The sequence below is a fragment of the Nestor notabilis genome, unplaced genomic scaffold (assembly GCF_000696875.1).
Source record: "Nestor notabilis isolate BGI_N333 unplaced genomic scaffold, ASM69687v1 scaffold17347, whole genome shotgun sequence".
Taxonomy (NCBI): Eukaryota; Metazoa; Chordata; class Aves; order Psittaciformes; family Psittacidae; genus Nestor; species Nestor notabilis.
The window spans coordinates 2,474-17,514 of NW_009937969.1; the positions used below are offsets into that span (position 1 = coordinate 2,474).

Below are 15,041 nucleotides of genomic sequence, written 5' to 3' on the forward strand. Positions count from 1 at the left end.
AAGGTAAAGTTTACAAGGTTTGAGATGGTTTGCATTCTGAAGCAGTACTCCTACAAAAGGATTAATACTGATCTGAAAATGGACTGGTTTGCTCAGCTGCTTCTCTACCTTACATGTAAACTATTTCCTCACATTACAGCTGGTTTTGTTTAATTCTATACTAATCTCTAGATTTTAAGTGATACAGCTTTTACCTTTTAAAACATGTAGGCCCAGGTTTTAGTTAAAGAAGACCAAAAGAACCTGACAAACATAGATACAGGAGATTTTATTTAACATTGTGTACAAAGAAAGGCCACAAATGCTGTAGACTTTTTTTTTTCCCCAGATACAGTTTTTGGATCCCTTTTTTGTAACACTTTGCTCAGAAAAAGAAAAAAAAAATATCCAGAATGACAGTTCCCGCCCAACCCCCCTTCCCTTTTTCTTTTCTCTTTGGGCCTAAACTGAGAGATGTTTAGCAGTACAGTTACAATACCTTTCAGTATTAAACTATTATTAGGTTTTTCTTCTCCAAAATCAGAGTGCTGTGAGATACTGAAGCAGTAGCAACAGCAGTACAAAATGTCAAAACCTGACTCCCTAACATGGTAGTGTTAAAACAATGCCAACAATATTAACTCTGATGAAACCCAAAGTTACCCAAACAATACATCTTCTATGCCTGATAATTTAGCACTAATCATATAATTTAATTGTATTTATATTTAAATAAATAGTCTTAACTCCTTTCCTTGGAATTCTTCACAGATTATAAACACTTGTAATACTAGAGATAAGAATAAACTACACAACTTACATAGGCAAGAGAAGGCTTAGTTTTATTTCTTTTGCTGGACAGACGCAGACAGGACATTTCACAGTGTCCTGCTGAGATAATTTTTGAATTCACTTTCATTGCGGTGCTTCTCAGTCATCCAACACAACAGTTCCTTACCCTCTTTCTGCTGCCTTGGTAATCACTTTTAGTACCAATATCCCATCTGCTGAAACATCTGTCCCTGGGTAGCTAAGTTTTACCCAGGATTCCGCAAGTTTTGTACATAACTGTGAAGCCCAAAACAAGATTTCTCTTAAGCTTTGAGAAGCAGTAAATAAGGGGTTAGAAGAGGCTGTTGGGAAGAAATGTCCTTTTGCTATGGCAGCTTTTACATTACCATCTATATTTCATATAGATGAAATATCTAAAAGATATGAATCAGTCTTCGGCTGACTATTTGCATAATCCCTGGAGTTAGTGTAGTCCTAATTTCTCCCAAAACAGGACTGAAATGGAGGAAATTTTAGCAACTTTATGTAGGTTGGCATTCAGTTAGGCACAGTAAGAAGGAACTGGATGAGTCTTTTCCTGTAACTGCCTTCTGGGCCTTGCTTAAGCTGCCCCAGGAGTGATGTGAGCACCTAAGGACCAAGGCTGTTGCTCACTGGTGAGCTCTACCTGTTGTGATCCTTGTTTTGGGTCAGCTGCAGAAAGCTGCTGTATTCTTCCAGGCAGGAAGCCGTTCTGTACACAAGCCTGCCCTTTTGTACACCCAAAGGGATATAAAATGTCCGTGCCATACAAGTCATTCTGCAGATTAGAGAAATGGTTCATCTGTACAACGTCTTTGGTTCTCAGAACATCTTGCCACTGGGGAAAAGACTGCAACAGCTACACAAACAAAAGCTTTAGTGGAAAACAAGAAGTTTTTTTCACTTTTGACAAGAGGATTTGAACATGACTGCAGCAGAGCAAACACTTATAGCCTTGGGGACTCAATCATATTAATTCACAAATATGTTTGTACAGGTGTGATTAATAGAATCTTACTTAACTTGCAAAACAGGAATACTCAAACCCAGAGTTTTAGCAATACCTGGTCCATTCTGTACCTGAAGACTGGAAATACTTTAGTTATCTCCAGAGACAGCTCTGCTACAGACTGAACCTCCCCGTGTGGAAGTTTTTACAGTGCAGAATGACATTAAGTGATTTCTGCTGGAAAAGGAGGGGTCTTTCTTACTGCAAGGTGAAACATGACAGTAAGGTAATAAATGATGGAAAATAATTGCATGGTTCACCTGTGCATTTCTGCAAGGGTTTCCAGCAATTCCACTAAAGAATGGTACCACAGAGAGAATGAACAGTGGAGGCAAACTAGGTCATTTAATAGTTTTCCAATTAAAGGAAATAGCATTTACGTATTTGTTTGACCTAGAAGGCTTAAACTAGGGATATAATCAAGGGAGGAAGAGAATCAAGTTTACACACAGGTTTGCTTCGGTCCTACTGTTTAAACCACCTCATCATTATAGTATGTTGTGGCATTTTACCCTTGCAGGTCAGAAACAGACTTTTATCTTAAAAAACAATCTACCTTTCTGGTTCTGTTTGCTGTTCTGTTCTCTGCAGCGTTGTTTTACTTATGGTAATACAGAGACTCTAATGCTCCTCTCTGTCTATTGCCACAGGGGTGTGGGGAAAGGTAGAAAGCAAGTGATAAGCATTGCCGCCTTAGCACTGAACTGTGGATTTTCAATCGCAAGCAAGAGGGACTGCAGCACAGAACTAGGAGGCTACAGTAGCTAAATTTCTGGTGTTCCTATATTAATGTTTATTTACTGGCAAGACAGCCTTTGCTCCCAGTTATCTGGGGCATAAGTCTTCTTCCAGAAGTTGTAATGAGAACGTCTTTCTAGTCCTAGACAATGTGATCTGAGTGATTTCTAATTATGCTTTTCCATTGGTGTTACTTTCACTCCCTAAAACCTTGTTAAGGAATAATCATTAAGTGCTTCCTTTAGAGCTTCCGTTGCTTTTAAGGGCAATACATATATTTAATTCTATTCAATGAGAAAATCCATAGAATACATATGAATGTTCTTTTCATTCTACTTCAGAATGGGGAGTTGCTAATACTCATATACAGCTCCAGTATCTCAGTTGCACACAACCTGTGTTAAAAGAAGTGAATGGTATCATCATAGCTGTACTATGACAATGTTAGCAAAGCTTACAGATAAAAATGTACCCAGACCACAAATTTATGAGGGCATAAACATGAATTTGATCATACCTACTTAGAAACTACTCTTTCAGGGTTTTCTTCATCCAGGAACTGAAGCAAATGCCTTACATCTAGCATGAACATATTTATTTGTGGTTTGTTACTACAAGTCCCCATCTTCCTGAATTGAAGTAAAAAGAGAAAGGGTAGTTTCTCTTAAAACTTTTCTAATTTCTAAGAAGAGTCCCACATCTGAAAATGTTATCCCAGTAAATGACCAAGTACTGAAACCAAGGGATTAACCAGTGAGGAATCAGAGAGGGTTGGGTTTTGCCATCAGATTTTAACCATTTTTAAAAGCCATGTTGGTCAATTTACATTTTATACATACTTGAAAGAATGGCATGTTAAGATAAATGAACACATTATGATGCCTTCCAGTGTTACAGGTGACAAATTTGGAGATCCACATATGCTGTAAAGAACAGTACATTTGTTTAAATAAACTCATAGAAAACTAACATAAACAACTGTAAGACAGACTTTTAAACAGGTAAAATGAATAAACTAAAAATACTGCATCTCCCATCAACATACTGTGTGGTTCCACCACCTTGTGGCCAACAAAAAAGTTGCAGTTTTGCCTCAGAACGGTGCCGGCCGATTGCCTCGTCTAAGCAAATAATGAGGGTCAGAATCGAGGCAGGCAGCGGCCAGAAGCAACTACAGTCACTACGCTGCCCTAGTTAGCCGTTAGCTGATCCACTGAAAAATAGCAGCATTAAAATACAGCCTGAAATAGCGTAGCTACTACCTCCACTTGTTAAAATTGTGCAAGAATAAAGAACACCAGCAGCATTTTAATGGATGTGTTTCAATTTGATTTCAGACACTCCCCTCCTATACAAAGCACACCCAAACACAAAACTGAAACCAATCTAATAATTGTTATTTCTTGTCCATCTTTGAAAACTCTTCCCATAATTTGCTTTACTTAACTTTTTAAAAATTTGCCTAAACTATTTTGTGTTCCAAAAAAAAACCCAAAAACCAAACAAAACAAAACAAACAACACATTATAAAATAGTTTTTAAATGCCAGGAAACTGATGCTTTTGCCTCTCCTTGAACTGGAGATACACAGAGCATCCTAATCACCCCAATTTCTTAGGTGCAAGTTTTAACATTTCAGATTCCTTTTACTGAAAGCTACATTTTTAGGAAGGTCTCTCCAATACACTAGAGAAACAGCAGAAACTCCCAGGGCCCATGTAAAGGGTAATTTGTTTGCTAGTTTGCTCTTAAGTTGTTTATACTGTACCTTTTTGATATAGGAAATAGAAGAGTTAGGTTTTCTGACAGAGCTTGCAAGGGAATAGATCAGAGTAGAAATCAGAAGGTCGCCTCTGAAGCCAAGTTTTGCAATTCCCTTTTTGTTTAAGTATGATAAGGCTTATTAAAAAAAATAACTGAAGTAATAATTAAAAAAAAAAACCAAAAAACAAACTCCAACTAACATCCCTGGGAAAAGAACAAAAAGCCTTTTGGAAATACTTCTGAAAACATAAGACTATTTGAAACAACTTAATTGCAAAAGTAAAGGAAATTCAAGAAATCAATTCTCGTATTTCAAATCAGTTCATGATTTCATCATTAGCAATAAGATGTGCTGTCTTTATCTTCTCCAGCCCAAAATTACCAGCTTTGGGGAAAACATACTCATACTTAACAGAAATAATTAACGGGTTAAGTTAAATTAACCTTTTCCCTGATCCACATGCCTGCATGTTAGATAATGTTACAGTAGAACTGAGCATTGTAATGAGATATTAAAAGCAAGAACCTGTAACAGTAACCAAAGCAAAAGCTATTTTCTCATGGTTACATACTATAGATCAGTAATTTAACATTAAAATTAACTTCCTATATAAATAAAAATAAAAAAGTTGGGCAAACGTAAATTGGCACAGTCACTATGGTATTGCTTTCCAGTTTCAACACTGCAAAGAGCAGCCACGGATTCCAAACACCAAAAGGAAAAGGCGTTCACCAACCACCTGCTGTAGGTGGTTTTTTTTCCCCTTCAAGTGAAGTCATCAGCAGCACTGCTGCCTCCAAGATCCCAAACAACAGTTTGGAATGGGTAGGGGTGCAGCTGGCAGGACAGGGATTGCTATGGAACTGCTATGTGACAATGAGAACAAATACAGATAAACAAACCCAGAGAGTGTGGTTTACTGCATGACTTTTCTTAAGTCAATGGCTTTCAGGATTGTGACTCATTTTTACCTTCGAAAAGGCAAATAATAATAAAAATCAAAATCTTAAGCCTTCAAGTTTCCTTGCCTTCATTCCCTCCCTCCCCAAAAAAGCACCTCCTACTATAGACACTTCCTCTTTTTTACAGGTTCAGAAGTTGGAATGTAGTGGAAATACATACATGAGAGAAGGAATTTCTAGTTGTACATTACATTACAAAAAGGTTTTCTCCCAGACTTAAGGATGGAGGGATACTAAGCAATATTAAATTCCTATAAGAATCCTTACAAAGCATGCAAAATATATACTCACAAAATCGAAATTTATAATTCTTCCTTTTTGAGTTTTCAACTTCACAGTACAATGATTTCTAATATTATGCAGCAGTCAGAATTAGTGGCTACAGAATCATTTCCCTTTCTTTTCTTTCCATTTGTTTGAAAGACTCCTTTGTTGTTTTTTGGGGTTTTTTTTGAGAGGTTGCAGATCACCCATAAGAAAATATGAAATTCAGCATAACAGAGTTGCTTTCTTTGTTATACTTCCCCTCAAATGATGCTGACAGCCTAACTATACCAATCTTTCCAAACCCATCCCTCCCTCCCTCCCTCCCTCCCCTTCTCATGCCCATTCCTTCCCTTATCTTCCAGCTGTACTTTTCTTCTCATCAGAATGATGGACGGATGCCACTAAATGGATGCTGCAGAGCTGGGCAGGGAGTGAAGGGGTTGGGGTAGTTCATGCAAATGGAGTCGCTCCCACCCCCCAGGGTGTTTAGCTCAGCTGTGTCACAGCCGGAATGCTCTGCTCTGCACAGCAGCAGTTGGACTGTCCTGTGCTCCCTGGACCCCTGTGTGACCACGGTGGCTTTAACCGCTGTAGGCAGGGAAACACAAAGGCAGTGTTTGGCTTGACCTTCTGTACTGCTCTATGTAGTTCCATAGAAATGTCTTCACTGCTCTTATTTAAAACAGGGTTGGAATTGCTGGAGAATACACAATGCATGCTGCTTGCTAGACTGTCCCTGAAGTACATCCTGACATGATTTATCGGAGTGTACCAATCAGAAAAAGACTCTTGTAGAAGCAATGTACAAAGCCTCCAGAAATTCAAAATTCTTCTGTTAAAAAAAAAAAAGTGTTCTGAGAGAAGTCTGAAGTAAGCAGCCAGCCAAACTGACAGCCACAGGTTATTATTTTTTGTCCACAAATCCTTCAGTTACTTTTGCAGTGATCTTTTCTTTGGAGTGTTGGGAATTAACAGCCTTCCCAATTAATTTACGTTAAGTTTGGTGGGGCCTAAGGAATTTAGCAATCCTGCCTGGATAACACTTCCCCTGCTTTTATATGCAAACAGACAACAGAATCACTGACTCATCCTCCCTGCCTGCTCAATTTGCTATATTATTTATAATATAACATTATTAGATCTGGCTCCCCTAAACCAAAACCCATCAGAGGTGCAGCCCAGGCAAGAGCAGGGCATCTCCTTCCCTAGAGCTGTGGAAACATTTGCAAAGGAAGGGGTGGGTGAGACAAAAATAAACTAAACTAAACCCCAAACCCCAAACAAACCAACAGCTTGAGTCGTACACAAACCTGTTTCATTGCTTTAGAACCCTGTTCAAATCAAGACTTGAATTTCTAAGGAGGGAATCTCAGATCCCAGACCCTTCCCTTCTCCTCTTGCAAAACAACACTATTTTTGTGGCCTAGAACAGTACTTTACAAACAGCAGTTAGTAAAGATGCAGTTGTGATGTATCCTTTAACTCCCCCTCACCCAAAAAGGGGTATCCTATCAAGTGGTCCAGTAGAAATCTTGAAGTTTCTTTTTGATAAATTAAAACCATAAAATGAGGAATACCTTCTGTCACATTCCCAACAAGAATAGCCACACTGTGGTGTATTTGTTCAAGTGTCTATTGCTCCCTCTACTGGAGATGCTGCACAGCTCCATCTCCAGTTCAGTTCTGGTCCTACCAATCCAGAGCAGAGGTTTTTCTCCCTCTTCAGCTTGTCTCTCGTTAATGAACAGCAGAAGCGCCGAGGGCTGCAATTCCCCAGGGCAGGAACAGGCCAGCAATGTCTGAAGAAACACCAGTTGTCTTTTTCTCAGGTGAGGCAGATTTATGCCAAAAGCAGTTTTGTGTGTCCTGTTGGTATCGCAGGCACCTACACCTCTGTGGAGAAGAGAATGCTTTGCCTCTTGCTGTCTGGAGTAGGGATAGTCTCTAGCTGCAGGAAGTACAGAAGAACTTGAACCTGAAAGAGAGGTCATCAGAAAGCCCTGTTAGCTCATTCTTATCCTGGCTACTGGAGAGCTGGGCAGACACACCCACAGCTCTCTACCCAGGAACATCCTGCAGTTATGTATTTGTTTTACTACGGTGTACAATACCAGCAGGAGTATTAAAACCTGCAGAGCTTCAGAGAGACTCTTTTCAGGAGTGTATTCCAGGGTGTAATAATGGTGTTGGTGTTCCACTGTACTCTAAAAATCTGATCTATAATTTGCCATTACTCAGTCAAGAACACACAAAATGCCCTTGACCAGTTAACAGCCTCTTCAGAAGGCAGCAGTAAGCCAAAGAAATCTGACTTTAGCAAAGAATTTTCTTGTGCATCAGTGAAGGTGGTATAAGTGTTGAGGAGCATCATGGAAAACCACAGACGGCCTTTTATCCCAGGCTGTCAATGTGGTGCTGTGAGACAGCGCTTGAAAACACTCACTATGGACAAACACACTGGATGTGTGCCTCCTGACATTTGTTCTATGAAAAGCTGTGTTGCTACAGATACAGACTGAACTGTCTCAAGAAACACTGGTCTACAAACAGTCTAAAATGTCTGTGCAGGGGTGAAAGTGTTCATGTTCCTCAAAACCACCAGGCCTTGCCAGAGAACTGCAGTTCCCCAGGTACTGCCTGCACAGGATGCAGTAGCATGTGCAGGGTTTTACCTGGGACATGACTTCTAGCGACCAACTATCCGTCATTGTGATGGGCTGGGTCGGGTTGGCAGGGATTTTACTGTCCTTCTCTGAAGGTCTGAGCAGTGTTGGTCCAAAGACAGTTGCAAGATTATGCAGGGACATCTTGTTAACGCTTTCCCTCTCAGCAACTCTGGGAGAAGAAACAACGAAAAAGGCAAGACTTATAAATACCCACATTTGGAAGTGTCCTTAAGTAAGAAACCGTATTTATTCCTGTTGCAGAAAGTTTGAGACGCATTCAGTCAACCACTTTCTTCATATGTGCCTAAATTAACTTTACGTGTAAGCAAATACCTTGATCCGACAAAGCTACAGCCTCCAGGCACTCTACAGACACAGCTTAAACTTGGGAAAGGGACTGCTGCTTACTGCCTGGACAGGCAGATGTGGGACAGGAATAAAGGAATGTTTCTCATCCCAGTTTTATAAAAGAGAAACTGGGGCACAAAGGTTAAAAAATTTACCCAAGGGCAGAAAAGCCTGCAGCAGAAACACAAGTAAAACCCAGATTTCCTGCATCTTAGACCAGGCCCTCAGTCACAAATTACCTTTCATCTCTCTGTGACAGTTGCTGGTATGTACAAATTACATGTCAGTTAGCACACTGGGCAGGAATTGAGCAAGCTTCTTACATTAATATCAAACATATGGAAATAGTTTTTCACAGTTAGAACCATACTACAAAGACATAGACAAGAGCAGAAGGACTGGTCTAAGCAGTGAACTGACAACTCCAGAGAGCAGAAGTGCCAGAGTTCTTAAAAATACATCCTGTTAGATTGCAGATCCCTCTCGAGACAGGGCTTACAAGTCCTTAAACATGGCCAAAGTTTCATGAGTTATACTAAAACCTTTCCCCATCTCTGTATCCAGATGCAGGTGCAGTTTTGCAGTGATACTGGAGCAGGAATTTGCACTTGCACTTGATAAGCCCGGAGACTTTTGTTACCCTTTTCCTCCAGTTCTAATCCTTTCAGTGTGAGTAAGAACAGAGTTCAGGATTTAGTGCCTAAGTGAGCACGAGACAACAGTTATCTGATAAGCATTCACAGTAGATGAGCAACTGCTTCTTCCTTTGTGTGATTCAGCATGCTCATGCTGAAGAGGCTCCTCTTCTCAAAATAATGATAATTTACACATAAAGTAAGTGTCTAAAGAATACACATATTACCTTTTTAAATGGTCCAAAAGGAAAAGGAATGTCACAAGGTTGGGCTCTGGAAGTGATAACAACAGATTCAACATACAGCTTTCCTTTGCAACAGGGTCTGAAAGTGCTGCAGGACAGAAAAGAACAGAACATCACCATAGGCAGCGAGCGGAGCTTGACTGACCACATCATTTCCCAAACCAACAAATATAGAAGCTCCTGAATGGGTTGTAATTGCGTCATAGGTTGGAAGGTCAGAATTGCACATCAGTACCCCACAGGATCTCTTTATTTCACAGACACATACAGAATCCTTTCTTCTCAAGCAGTTCAAATGCTTTCACATTTACCACCCTACAATGTTTTTTACCCAGACAAAGTATAACCCCACCCTAAGAGGGCTTCCCTGAGTGGGGCACGCAGCGTGCACACCCTCCACAGCAGGGGCTCATTCTATTCTGAACCCACCCTCAGAAACCTGCACATTTTCAGCTTACAAGACAGCACACCAATTGCCTGTATTCAAGGTCATCGGAGGATGATGTCATTCCAACACTCACTTCTGAGCTCCATTTCACTTCCCTAACAGCTTGTAGCCAGGCTTCTGTTCAACGCTATAAATATGGGGGGTTTAGGAGCAGCCTCCTACAGAAGAGTTTCAGTTATCGGAAGTTATTTCTGCTACTACCTACCAATGCCCTCAGCAAAGTTGGGGTACAGCTCATCTGTGAAGAGGGGTTCAGGCAGTTCCCGGAAGTACAATTTCAAGGTGCCTGCAATGGCGTTAACATCCATCTCGCTCATCATCACTGACACGTCTTTGTTATCTGGAAGAAGGAAGAGGGGAAGCAGGGTAAAGAAGCCGCTGGCCTTGCATTCCTTCTATTCTGGCTTTGGCCCTCTTTGTTTATGCTCTGTCTTTGCCCAAATTTTCCTGTTTACATTTCTCCAGACTAAGTGAGCTACTTCTGACAACCAAGAAGCACTGCACAAATGACTGCAAACAGTTTATAGCTTTAAATAGAGTAAAGAAACCTCACACCACCCAGGGTTAGATACACTGTGCCAGCAACCTCAGCCTAATCTGGAACTAGCCCCACTTGACTGTATTTACATGCATTTCAACTTTTGTTATTCCAATTTCCTGTCTCTAACAGTCTCTTAGAAAAGAGATTTGGAGGCTGTCTAACTCCCCACTGACTGTAGCTAAAGTACACAGGCAATTCAGGGTACTGTTTTGTTCTGTTACTCACATTTCAGTTCTGTCACTATTAAGAACAAAACCACCCCCCTTCCCTCAAACAAACAGCTCAGCCCACAGAGCCAGCGCTGGTTTCATGAAGCTCAGTGTAAACTGGCATCTACTATGAATGAGAAAAGTTCTCTTTCATAATGCTAAACCCTTTCTTGCACTAGTGAAGATTTGTGAATCAATGGTTTTCGTAGCTTAAGGGGATTGAAAACAAAATACAAGAAAGAAGAAACTTCACAAAGTAAATGAAGAAAAAGTGCAGGGAGGGTGAACTGGGGCACTGGGCAGAGGCCTCATGACTGCCTACATCAAAGACAGCTCAAATATGGCTTGAGCAGTCCTTGGACCATCATGTGGAGGATGAAAGTAGGGCAGAACTTCACTTTTTGTACCTCAGTGATCTGATCTTGAATGTCTGTTGGGACATACAGGCTATTCTTTTAAAAGCAGCTCCAGCAAGGAGCCCTTTTCTGCTCAAGATCAAAGAAAGCTTTACAGAGCTTGGTCAAAATTATCTAATTTTACAATCTGCAGACATCAATGTAGAGTTAAGCAGAGAACTGGGGAGCCCTGACAGCCCAGCTCCAGTTCCACAAACACTCTTCTAGATAATGTTCCTTGGAACCTTTTTTTTTTTTGCTGGCTTCCTTCCACAAAACATTCTTAATTTCAAGGGCTTATATTAACTTGGAGACCCCACAACACTGAGGAAATTATGACTTCTGGTTGCTGCCACTTCCCTTGAGGAAGGTGTCTGCTGTTTACACAGATCTGGCAAGGCAGGCAAAGCCACCATTCCATGTCTGTTAGGAAGAAGAACGAATGTGTTATCTGGTACAGGAATCCACTTCGTTGTACATCTTATATCTGTAGCTGAAGCGTATCAACAAAACATGCAGCCAGGGTAAAACGATTCTCCTTGTGCAAGAGAATCTCTACCTCTGAATGCTTCTTGGGGAACATAAGACTAAAACCAGCATCGCCCCCGACAGGGAGCTCGCGCAGTGCAAAGGAGAACATCAGACACAAATACTTACTGACATCAAAGGCGGCTTTCAGAGCTTGGATGTCAGTTGCCACCCCAGAGACACGGTAGATGCCCACCTCCTCCATCCCACGCCGCTCTATCTCCTCCACACACTGGCGAACTATGTAAGGCACCTTCGACCTCTCTCTCCTTAGGAAAGCCAAAGAGAAGAGTTCAGTGCAGCCTGTGCCCTCCCTTGCCTGTCACCCCAGCCAGGCCAGCTAACATCATCCCACCATTTTGTTGTGCAAACCTTGTCTGGAAAATGGGGTGGGAGAAAGGCTGAGCAGGCACTCCAGACTGAGCTGAAAAACTCCTTTTAAAACTGGAGGGGGTTTTCTGACTGTCTCAGCCTGGCTTTGGCTGTTCTACAGCTTCCTGAGTGCTTGAGCTTCTGGCTGGATGCCAGCGCCCCAAGAGCCTGTGACTCTGTGCAGGTAATCAGAGGATTCCCAAGCAGTCCTTGGATACATAGCAACACTGGTGCTTTCAAATTAATGCAATTCCATAGGGAGGAAGTACCGCACTTCCCAAACTGTGTAACAGAACAAAAAGGTTCTTTCTGGCAAACAATTCATGACAAAAGATGTGGGGTTAAAATAATATAACAGGATCCAAAGAACTTCAGCATTTCTGGTTACGGAAACATCACTGTTTGGTGGCTCTGGAAATTTGTGACCACGTCAGCTAACTAGAGAGTAAAGGGGCAAGGGGTATATCCGGAACTCAGGAAAGTGATATGCTCTCTGGGTTTCAAAGCCTGCACCCACACTAGTTTTTCCCCTGCAAAAAATTAAACTCAGAGGATGCACAGCATCTCCTTTCTGCAGCCACAGCCTTCTGTGCTCCTGCCTTGTGGAACAGGCTGGGCTGACCAACCCCCAGTACAAGCCCCTGGCCAGGTGGATTGCTAGTAACTTAAATGGAGAAATGTGACCCATCAGCTCACTTTGTGACAATAGCAATCTTGACCCCAAAAACCCCGGTCTGTTTCCGGGATGGCATCCTCTTCAGGCTAAACTCCCGACTGGTGAACTTCACTGACAGCTTCACTTCAACCTGGAGAGAAAAGAGAAACAGATCAGCTGCTACTTCTCAAACATTTTTCCCCCCCCAATGCTGCAGTGAAGAGCAAGGAAGTAAAGCACACGAGAGGTACAGAAGCAGTGCTAACTTCTGTTTCCATACTTACTCCATTCATTGAGATGACCGTGCGTTGCCAATCTTTGTCCTGCAACACCTGTGGGTCCAGCTGAAAAACATGGAAGCAAGACATGAGCTAGGAGCAGACCTCAGGGAAATCAGTGAGCCTGCAAGGCCTGTGTAAGTGAGCAGAGCACTTTCAACATGCTATTTCTTTTCTACAGGAAAAGATATCCAAGGTTTCCCCAGTTCCAGGTAACGGGACACTGCTGCTCTGTGGATCTCTAAGCAGAGCTGAGGAGGACTCACACACATGGAAAATCCACCAACATGTTTGCAGAGTCTGCTCAACAACAAAGGCAATCTCAGCTGTCAAAGAGAGACTGCAATGATTGCTGCAACACAACAGGCATGTTACCAGCCAGCCAAGTGCATCCCATCCCACAGAGCCAGGAGCCAGAAAACGGGAGGACAGATTTCTGAAATACCTCTGATTTGAAACAGAGGAAGCTGTCTCCCTCTGAAGTTTTCCAGAGACAGATGAGGTTGAATGAGTGTGATATTACTACACTGAAGTAAAATGCCAGGCTGGAGAACTTCATGGCTCTTTACTATGAAGCTAATAGCTTCTAAGGAGGACTATGTTCCACTGAATTCAAAAGACATAATCACCCCAACAGCGAGATCAAGGAAGAGAAATATGAAGTAATCCATATAGAGACAAGTAACTTTAAACAAACCAAACCTCTGTCAGGATGTGACAAAGGAGAAATGGAGAAAATTGGACCAGAAACCATGGAAAGTTGTCCTCCTTCAGCTACCTATTCCTTTTCATTTCTGAGCATGGAGGCAGGAGGTACACCTGGCCATGCTATTAAAAGAACTCACGAAACAAAGAGAAGTCCTGAGGCAAAGCCCTGATCTCCCATTTTCAGCTTTGCCTGATCTCTTTTGAGTGGACAGCTGGGGAGCAGCTGACCAGTACTCAGACACCAACCAACAATGCCCATACTGCCTGAATTGAATGCCTGAAGAGTGGCACTCAGCTCAAGCCAGACTGGGAGAAGAGGTAATAATGCTGTGTGCACGGGGACTCCTCTCAGCGATCAGAACCAGCCAACGCAAGCAGTCTTTGGTGCCTCTTGAGATGGGTTTGTAACACTTGGTTCTCAAATACTAAGACACAGTAAGACCAGGAGGAGGCAACTGCAGCAGACTCTGTGTTGGGAGTTTACTGCCATCAGCAAACAAAAAGACAGTCAGAAACTAGAGCCACTCCTGCAGCCCAGCTCCGCCTTTGCAGCACCCCATGCAGAAACAGAGTTCTCTAACAGGCAGAGGTAGATGTTGAAGCAATGGCAGCTGCCATTTAAGATCCTGGGAGATCTTAAATGCAATCATGCTCTTCCAGATCATCAACAAACCAGCCCAATGCTGCTGTCAGCTACAGACACAAGTGCCCCCTCATCCTTCCCCACTCACCAAAAAACACAACCAACAGAGAGAAAGGTTTCTCCCTGCTTGCTCCCACTGCAGACACCCCAAGAAGCAACAGATAAGCAAGTCAGGCCAACCTTATCCCTGCACACTTTGTTACGGACGTGAGCCCACAGAGGGATGCTGCCAGCACACATGTGCTTCCCTGTCGAATTGGACCGGTTCCTGTAGGTGCAGCTCTGGCAGAAATTCCTGAAGACCCCTTGTAAGGAATAGTCAGTAACCAGTAGCTCCCACATCTTGGGACTGCACAAAGGTCCAGGAGGCCAACAGGCTGCAGTGCTTAGCTTCAGTGCTTCGGCGAACCCAAATAGCAGACTGCTTGCCAAGAGGGTTTGCTTATAACTCGGGTGGAACAGATCCGCCCCACTGGCGCTGCTGGCCAAGGGCCCCTTGAGCTGGCCAGAATCACGGCTGTTTTTCCCTGACTTTCCGTGCTGGAAGTTTGGCTCCTTTCAACAACTGCATTCTTTCCCAGAATCAAGAGGAAACCACTTCTGAAGTGTCTGGTTTCCTGTGAAGAGCAGCCATGCTCAGTATTCCTGACAGCTTGATCTCCAGCTGCCTAAATAGTCATCTCACTAAGCTGCCAAAACAGCCCTGCTGATAGACACAGTCACAGCTGATCCTCCAGCTCAGAAGCAGTTTTCCATATGTTTTTAGAATGGAGACACTGAGACTGTATTATTTATAGCAGGGAGAGACTGCTTAAGAATGAAAGGGAAAGAGGGCTT

The 15,041-nt window shown here is 42.4% G+C and overlaps 1 protein-coding gene across 1 annotated transcript in view; it reads right to left on the reverse strand.

The window, feature by feature from the left end:
- Positions 1–7,418: 7,418 nt before the first annotated feature.
- Positions 7,419–15,041, reverse strand: part of BCR (breakpoint cluster region) — a gene marked incomplete at its 5' end in the record, with an annotated part of 45,062 nt that continues 37,439 nt past the window's right edge. The window contains 7 exons of the mRNA XM_010019097.1: positions 7,419–7,508; positions 8,206–8,368; positions 9,410–9,515; positions 10,081–10,215; positions 11,678–11,817; positions 12,617–12,726; positions 12,860–12,919. Of these exons, the coding sequence (XP_010017399.1) occupies positions 7,419–7,508; positions 8,206–8,368; positions 9,410–9,515; positions 10,081–10,215; positions 11,678–11,817; positions 12,617–12,726; positions 12,860–12,919 (804 nt within the window). The remainder of the gene's footprint in view (positions 7,509–8,205; positions 8,369–9,409; positions 9,516–10,080; positions 10,216–11,677; positions 11,818–12,616; positions 12,727–12,859; positions 12,920–15,041) is intronic.